The sequence below is a fragment of the Lepidochelys kempii genome, chromosome 18 (assembly GCF_965140285.1).
Source record: "Lepidochelys kempii isolate rLepKem1 chromosome 18, rLepKem1.hap1, whole genome shotgun sequence".
Classification (NCBI taxonomy): domain Eukaryota; kingdom Metazoa; phylum Chordata; order Testudines; family Cheloniidae; genus Lepidochelys; species Lepidochelys kempii.
This window is the reverse complement of record NC_136397.1, coordinates 17,284,301-17,293,313: the sequence shown is the minus strand read 5'-3', so window position 1 is coordinate 17,293,313 and position 9,013 is coordinate 17,284,301. Positions and strand designations below refer to the sequence as shown.

The window sequence follows — 9,013 nt, the reverse complement described above, 5'->3', positions numbered from 1 at the left end:
ACCTAGAACCAGCTGTCCGTCGCCCAGAGTTACCAATCCTTCCACCCGGGCAGCCTCTAGGCATGTGGACAAATGACGTGGAGATGCCTCTAGCCACAATCAATGGGGTTTATTGAGACCCGGCTGCGTATCAGCATACAAAGCGAGTTCCGGAAATCTCCACGACACGGCCCCCACCAACCGAGTTCTTTCAGGCACGGCTGCACGTCTCACAGGGCTGCTATTTTGCTGCGTTACCTTCTGTCTCCAAGTCTGCGAGGAGAAAAAGGGAAAACATTGATGTGGAAAGAAAGAAAAACCCAGCCCCACCTGAAAGCACTTAAGTTTCTGTGTTTCTTCATTTCCTGCCTGGGCTCCGTCCCCACACACGTGGGCAGATGGCTGGGTGGCTCGGCAGCCAGTGCTTCTTGGGAGAAGTGCCATTAGAACGGGCCAAAACCGACAAGCTGCAGCGTTTTCAAGGCCCGCCCAAGAGCTCTGCTTTGTCTCCAGGCGGGTTGTGTTGCTCTTTGTTCCCCAAGTCCTGCTCTGGCACCTCCAAGAAAAATCAAAGGAGGCCTCCTCTGCTGCTGTGGGGGATGAAACCTAACCCCAGTTTAACAGAGCCTTGGGGAGCCTTGACAGCTTTAGCAAGCCCTGGCTGCAACGGAGCGGGCCAGGGAGGGCCGGTGGGGCTAGCTGAGATGGACGCTCTGTGTTTGTTAAGGATCCTTCATTACCAGCTCACCCGAGCCCTGGGTGAATTGCTGGCTAACGAGGAGAGGAAGATTCTACAATGAGCTGCAGGGAGAAGCAGTGGCTCACAGGGAGGGCACTCCAGGGAGATGGGGGCCCCAGAGAGAGCCAGTAAAAAGTGAACCACTGAAGTCCGTTTGTCCCCACCCCACCTGTAGAAGTAAACTGAGTTTAGTTTATTCACTGCAGCTGCCGTGTGCCTGGGGACAGCCCGGGGGTCTACGCAGCACAGGATCACCAGTTACACAAGCTGCCCCATATCGCCACCCTCCATCATTTGTGCCCTCAACCCTGACCTGGCCAGCTAGGGCACAGTGCTGTGTAGCTGTCAGGATACCTGGGTTCTACTCCAGTGCTTCTGCCACGGAGCCCATGTGACTTTGAGCGAGTCAGTTTTGCCTCTCCGTGCCTCAGTCTCCCCATCCTCCGCAATATTACACGTCTTTCTAAAGGGCTGAGAGCGCTATGGACGAAGTAGCTCCGTTAGGTACTTGATTATTGTATCATTTCACAATGGTGGCTCGCATTTGTCACTACGGCAAGGCTTGCTTGGCAAGTGAGCTAGGAATTATTTCAATGTCCCCATCCTTCTCTCTTGGAGCGGATCGCTAATCTCATCAGAAGCAAGTACACATGTTTGTGGCAAAGATTTCGTGGATTCCCTTTAATGGGACACTAACACAGTGTCGATTAGTGTCCACACGGATTCAATTTAGAAATAAGATAGTCTTTCCCCCATCAAGACATCATCTTATCACATTCTGCCTGCAATAAAATCACTTTTATTAATATCCTCCCTCCCTACAAGGGATATGAATTTTGGATTGTATGAATTTATAATCTTCTGAGAGAGAGAGAGATTGCCTTTTGGGGGGGGGGGGGCGCCGTGTGGGGCGGGGACACTTCTATGAAGCAGTACCTGAAATAAACAGCTTAAAATAGTTATGTCTCTGCTCACAGGAACCCCCTGGATTTCCATCTCCTGTTCTGGACAGGTTAAGCAACAGGTCTTATCATTACAGGTTCTGTGCAGTAACAGTCCAGTGCGAGGTGGGAATGAAGATGCGAGCAAATTCTGGATATTTGGCTGGTGCCCACTACCCTTCTCAGCCCGCTGTGAAATATTTAAAGAGGGTAGTAGCTCTATTTGTTATGTGCAAGAGACTAAGAGTCTCGAACCCTGGGTTCTGTTCCTGTCTCTGGGAGGGAAGGGGTCAGGTAGTTAGAGCAGGGGAACAGGTGCCAGAATTATTGGATCCTCGACTTCACTCAGCCACTCATTTGCTCTGTGACCTCGAGAAAGCTGCTGCCCCTCCTTGTGCCGCAGTTTCCTCATCAGAACGGCCATAACGCTTACGTGGGTATAACGAGGCTTCATTAGTTCGTTTGTACCGACAGAGCACCGTTCATCCAAGAATCTCAATGCCCTTTGCAAACTTTATGATGAATGTTTTACCAGTGGAGAAAACTGACCAGGAAACATGATGTCACATTGCAGCGAGCGCCCATTACGACATCGGCACTCAGTGGCATGTGGCTATAAATAGCCTGTGAGACGAATAATGGCGCAGACGGTCTTGATTGCAAGGCTGGGGCAGGTTACTGCTGCCTTCAGAGGCAGATCCGACTGCACTGAAGGAGCCTTGCGATGCTCGGTGTTCCCTCTGACGGGAAGTCCATGGATTCACTTACCAGCTTCATCGTACTCCACAGATTTCAGGAAGAGTCCAGCTGCCGGAGCCATGGTGTTTAGTGGATAAGCCAGCGGGTCTCTGATCTCTAATAGTTCCTTTATGCGATAAGGAGCCAGCCTGCCTTGGCCAACTGCTACCAGAGCCCCTGCCATCCTTCGTACCTGAAACGACAGAGAATCCGGCTTAGAAATACCGCCCCATCGTTGCCCTTGTAAAAAGCAGATGTGAAAACCCTCTGCCCGGCACCTGATGCTTTCAGTGTAAACCAGCAGGGCCCAGGGGCATGTAATGTCCCATAACTACCAGGCCAGCGAATTAGCGTATTGAGTGATGCTTCACGCCCTGCAGTTCAAGGCAGCATGCCCGGTCCCTGTCACCCTGGGAGGAGTCCTGCCAACACACACTGGTTGAGAAAAAGTGGCCTGAGAAAATTCCAGCACTGGCGACTGGTAAATTAAGCCCCTTACTCAAAGGAAGGTGAGATAAACCGGCCCCTGCAAGAACATGTTGTCTCTCTGGGGCCTCTTCTGCAGGTATTTTTAATGCCACCACTGGCTGGGGGAAGCTCCCATCACTCATCCCAGCTAACTCTGTGCCTCTGTCCGGACCCAAAGGGCTGGGCGTCTCCTGAGAGGTCCTGAGTGGGAATTAAGGGGGCTCCGGCCCTTGGAGAAGATTCCAAGCTCCGTGGTCTATTCTATGCTGGGCTTCTTTACTGAGATGCCAACCCAGGGGCTCCATCACGGCACAGACCTGCTAGGTGAAACACCCGCGGCTGGCCTGCGTCAGCTGACTTGGGCTCACAGGGCTGTAAAATTACAGTGGAGACGTTCAGGCTCGAGCCGGAGCCCAGGGTCTGGGACCTCCCCCAGTCACGAGGTCTCGGAGCCCGGGCTCCAGCCTGAGTCCGAACGCCCACACTGCGATTTTGCAGCCCCACAGCCTAGCCTCGCGTGCCCAAGTCAGCAGACGCAGGTCAGCCGTGCGTGCTTTAGTGTGGTGTAGACGTAACCAAAGAGAACCAGGCCGAGACCAGTCACCCCAAAGAGCCCTGACTCTCTGTCCATACAGACCTGGGCTGGACTTGATATGGCAGTCTGGAGCTTCTACATCTCCCAGAAGCACCCCTTGGCCTTGCTCTTTTAACTCCCAAGGTGTGTCTACCCTCAACGCAAGCCCAGGGTTAGCAGAACAAGCCTGCCCTGGGTTTGTTACCTTAGGGCTTGAGCATCTACACCCATTCGTAACCCCAGGTTAGGAATCGTTGAAACCCAACCTGGGGCTCCAGCATCTACATTGCATTATGCAGGTCCGAGTCCAGCCAGGCGTATCCCAGACTTCCTAGCGCCCTCCCACAATGCGGCCACTCTAGCCCTTCGTTCACGGGGCTGTGTGGGAAAACTGGACTGTCCACCAAGCATGACTGTTCAGAGGACAAAAAGTCAGCCCATGGGACTGTGGGAAATTCCCAGAACATGAGTCCAGGGGAGGCTGTGTCTACACTGCAAAGCAATAGGGCTTGAACCCAGGCTTAGAGCCTCCTGGAACAGAGTGATGTGTGTGTACACGGAAGAGGGGTTAGCGGTGAGCCTGAATGCAAACCCTGGGCTTACACAGCAGTGTAGACATGCCCTGAGACCCCGCCTTTCTGACACCCCCTCATGCATGGCCCCTGCTCCCCCAATGCTCTGGTGAGCTCCAGCAGCTGCCCCCATCTCCAGCCTGCAGGGGGCAGGACACTGCGCTGCAGTGATAGGCAGTGGCCCCGGCTGCACTACCGCTGCTGTGATTTGCCAGCTCCATGCGTCTGCCCTGCTCAGTGGTGCCTGGGGACTGCAGGCAGCCGTGACAGCTGCCACCAGTGACACAAATCAGCCCAGTGACCTGCAGTGGCCAAAGGAGGAGGGGTGAAGTGCAGACCAAATTCCTGGGCCCTCTGCATTATATTCTGAGCCCCCCCACCCCCCCTAACTGGAGCGCACGCGTGGGCGGAGAGCGAGCAGAGCGGAGGCGAGGAGCAGCAGTGCCCACACATCCTTCTGCGGTAGGAAACTAACAAGCATGTGACAGAGCTAGAGCTGGGCTTTCAAACTCAAGTTACCCAACCAACCTTGTTTCCAGGCGGGGGAGACTCGGGGGCTCGTTTCTCTCTCAAAAAGCCAAAAACAAGCGAGTCAGATGAGAGGAAATGCCCCCGCAGCCAGCAATCTGACATTTCAAACACCTCCTCCGATCTGCGTATCACACCTCCCCCCCGCCACTCGCTGATTTCGTCCACACTGGGAGAATTGGAGAAGTCATATTTAGAACACACCCATCACTCGAGCATCTAGGCCAACAGTTGTCCTTTCCCTCTCTGTCCCTGAGACCGAAGGTGCTGCAGGGCTACCGCTGGTACTTGCAGTCATCAGTCCCAAGCAGCCTCCTATGCCAGAGGCACTGAGCATCTCTGCACGCAGGCTGTGCACGGCCTGCTGCCTGGCTCAGGCGGCAGAAGCCAGCGCCCGCTTGCAGCGGCTGCATTAACACGAGCGGCCACAGCCTGACAGCTCTTCCGCACATCTACCAACATGCAGGAGAAGCAAAGCTAAAAACTAGAGCACCAAGGATGCATGTAGGAATGAGGTCTGCCCACAGGATGCGCAGTCGCTCGTTAAGAGAGAGGCTCTGATAGATTGTACGCTCTTTGGGGCAGGACCGTCTTGGGACACGCTGGGGTCCTGGTCCACGAATGCGGCTCATGGGCACGATGGTAATACAAATCATTAATCAGAATAATCAGGCCCAACACCTCAATTCCCTTAAGCCAGCTGTGATAGGGTATGGGATGGCCTTTGGTTTCCATATGGCTGCTAGGAAGTGAAACCCATTGTTGTGTTTTTCAAGGCACCGACTGCCCAGCAGCTAGTTAGTTACACACAGGAGCTGGACAGGTGTCCCTGCTAGCAAACAAGCTGCAAAACCATCAGCAACAGCCAGGTCCGTGTCCCATCCAGGCAAGGCAATGGTGGGGCCAGGAGAGTGGGCATCGGCGGGGATCCTGTTCAAAGCACACAGTGCAGTGGGAGAACGGAGATGATGGGGATTTCACAGCTCCCACAAGAGGGAATGCCCAAAACGGAGACTGTCCACCCATGGGCACTACCATCGCATCAGCCGGTGTCCCTTCAAGGGCCTTGGGCAGAATCAGGGGGGAGCTGATCCTGTCGGAGCGATGCTCAGTGCTTTCCGAATGTCAGGCCCTTTTAAGGCATCTCAAGGTGGGCACCCCGGAAAGCCCCAGGTTGGCCCGTCCAAAGCACTCTGCTCTGCTCCCACAGGCAGGCCGGCCGGCCGGGAGCACTGCAGAGTGGCTCCCCTCAGGCCGTGGGACATGGCAGTCCCTGCCCCAAAGAACTCACAGTCTAGAAGACAAGCCATAAGAGAGGGACGAAATTAACAAGTAGGTGGTGCAAGGAGCCAGTCAGCAGCTGAGCTCTCCACATGCCCAGGGCCCTAGTATTATCCCAACACTTCATTACGAGAATGTGAGCCTGAGCGGGTGGCCATGGGCCATAATCCGAACAGTACAGTCAGCAGGTGCTGCGAGGGCTCCAGACCTCTCAAGGAGAAGGCCCTTTGCTCCTCCTGGCTGCCTTTCCAAGGGCAAAGCTAGCCCAGTAGGGGTCTGGGGGGGGATGGAAGGCACTGTAGATATGCTAGACGTTGTCTAGCCTTTGCTCAGGGTCCCTGCCCTGCAGGTTGCGGGGAGCGCTGTTCAGCCTCTCACAGGAGGGGACACTTCCATTTTGCTTTTATGCAAAAAGCACACTAAAAAGTTACATGTTCCCTTTTATATTATTGGCAGCCTGTCCTCAGCCGTGTCGCTGTCTCCTCCCCAGCTACCAATCAGCTCCCCCACAGCCTTCCCCCGCATGACTCAAGGGGAAAATGATTCCCGTATCCATGCCATGAAAAGCTGCCTCACCCCGCCTTCTGTGCTTGCTACTGCCTCTGCTCTCTCTCTTAGCCATCTCAGCTGAAGAGTTTAAATATCTTGCCTCCCTTCACCCCCAAGAATCAGAGCAGGACAAACGGAAGTTTCACACACAAACTCTAATGCAGGTAGCCAAGTGTGTACAGGATTTTTGTACAAACCCTTAAAAACCAAGGTCCGGTCTGGCTATGAAAGACCCTAGGACATCTGTCACAAGAGCAGGGTTTGCCCTGGTGTCTGCCCGCTCACTGTCACACACTGTGTTCTCTAGCTGCTCCCTGCCAACCCAGAGGTGGCTGCATTGCAGATCACAGGGCTGCTGACTGTGTGTACATAGTTAGGGGAGCATTTGGGGATGAAAACTGCTAGAGAAATTGGAATTCTATCACAGTTAATAACTTTGCATCAGGAATTTCCAGCCATTGGGATCCTCCTTCTTTTGGTGACCTATAAAAGTGGCAATAAAATTATGCTTGCACCCTATTTATTTAGCTTCTTTATGGTGCCACCCGATAATGAAAAACAGAAATATCAGGAATATCTAGTCTGATTTTGCTGGAGAAGCCAAAACCCTTGAGTTGGGACTTTCTCAGCCCTTAACTGAAGGGGCAAGTGGATGATTAAACTTTAACAAAAATGTCTTTTCTCCCACATGTTTGGCAGGCGTTTGAGTTAAAAGGGGTTTATGATTATATGATTCAGGGGGTTGGACTAGATGACCTCCTGAGGTCCCTTCTATCCCTGATATTCTATGATTATTTAGTATTTGAATTGTAGTAGTCCTAGGAGCTCCTATCACAGCTCATCTAAAAAGATCCCACCTCTTCTCAACTGCTCTGGGTACACATTCTTGAGAGTTAAGATCCCATAATCCTTTAAGCTCCACAGTCAACCATAGAAGCTTGGAAAAGCAGAGTAGACACAACCTGAACTGCTAATGTAATAAAAAAAGGAGAAACAAAAACTAAAAGCCCAGGCTCCTTCCTGCCCTTTATGCAGTGCATCATGCGGCAGCAGCAAAGGACACAAGCACATCCCAAAAGCCAGCTTTCAGGGCTACCTACTGCCTGACCCTTCTTCCCTCTTGCCACCAGGAAAAAACTCAGCACCTCCCTTCTGAAGAGGGCTGAGGAAACCTCCTTTCTGCTGATAGCATTTCCAGGAACAGAGTCTAGCAGCCTCTGAACTGGTACCTTTGCAGCCTAGCTGCTCTCCCAGGATCACCAACTGATCTCGTCAGAGGGATACACAGCCGAGTTTGCTAGCTAGGCTGCATGATCAACTCCCAGCCCTCCACCTCCCTCGTATACTGATGAGCTTATTCTGAAACTAGATTTATCTCCTGGCCCTTTGCATACTTCATGTTTGCACGGTGGCTTTCCTGTTAGGCTGCAGTCATGAAATGTCACTTTAAACTCCCCACACAAGCCTCGCTAGCGATCCATTTCTAGGGTTAAGGGCTGTTCTGTGGTCACTATCAAAGACACTGTCTAGTGGTTAGAGCTGGGGAAGTTCTGGACCCAGGAGATCTGGGGTCAGCTCACGGCATGACTGTAGGCAAGTCAATTTGCCCTTGAGAAGTTTAATGTGCAAAGGGCTTGAAGATCCCCAGGAAAATAAAGGGAGAAAGAGGCGAGGAATGGGAGCAGGTTCCAAAACCAGGCAGCCAGCTTCTAACAGGGCCAACCAGCAGGAGAGACGGTTCAGTGGGGGTCACTGACGTGATTGGGACTTCATCCATTGTGCTCACGGCTCAAGCATTCCTAGAAGTCTGCAATTCACAAAAGCCCCGGACACGTAATTCCACCCAGCTCAGTGGCGACCAGCCTTTCAAGCTGGGCATTGTGTTTGGTGAGGTCCCGCAAGACCCCTCCTCAAGACGGCTGGAGCTTTGTGATTGTCTGTCTAGTATCCCGGGCGCTGAGAGGAAAGTTATCATGCAGGCTCAGGGGAGACACCAGGTCTAGTTTTCCAGATGCTCGCAACAGCCTTTGTGTCACACATCGCAGGGACGGGGAGTCCCACTGACATTTGGAGTTGGGCCACAGAACATGCTACTCCTGCAGGACAGGCCCACCAACTGCTATCTCATCACCTCCCGTGGGTCTCTCCAGATTTCCCACGAGCCTCGGATTTTGGGCACCAAACTGATTTTACCAGCAACCAATGAACGCAGACCGAGGGAGTCAGATCAAACACACAGAGGCCCAGCTGCCATGCTTACTTGTGCAAACAGCTGTTGTGCAAACGCAAGTCCACTTCCTTACGTGCAATTGGTTCTGCCCGCACAGAAGGGAAGGCTGGGGCTAACATCTGAGTTCCATTTGTATTTGTTTTATTAGGCTGTTTGTGCCCTTACAAGAAAAATGAAGACACAAATGTAAAGCGAATCCTGCAGGGACCTAAGCACAGCACTGTACAAGAGCAGGAAACAATTATCCAGGAGGTTGCATTTACAGTGGAGTAAACTCAGCTAATCAGGTTTGTCCTTGTTAAACCCACACACAGGTCAAACGAGCGAGGAGTTATCTAGATGAAGACAAAGCACCATCACTTTCCCACTAATGCCTTAATCCAATCAAAGCAGCCGGCTCCCAGTGCTGTTAGC

At 52.7% G+C, this 9,013-nt stretch overlaps 1 protein-coding gene across 4 annotated transcripts in view; it reads right to left on the bottom strand.

The window, feature by feature from the left end:
• Nucleotides 1–94: 94 nt before the first annotated feature.
• The window catches only part of PUSL1 (pseudouridine synthase like 1), a 65,700-nt gene continuing 56,781 nt past the window's right edge, over nt 95–9,013 (bottom strand). For all 4 annotated transcript variants that reach the window (XM_073317094.2, XM_073317096.2, XM_073317097.2 and 1 more), the window contains exons 7-8: nt 2,428–2,590; nt 95–252 (exon numbers count right to left, since the gene is read on the bottom strand). In XM_073317094.2, the coding sequence (XP_073173195.1) occupies nt 221–252; nt 2,428–2,590 (195 nt within the window). In that variant the 3' untranslated portion in view covers nt 95–220. The remainder of the gene's footprint in view (nt 253–2,427; nt 2,591–9,013) is intronic.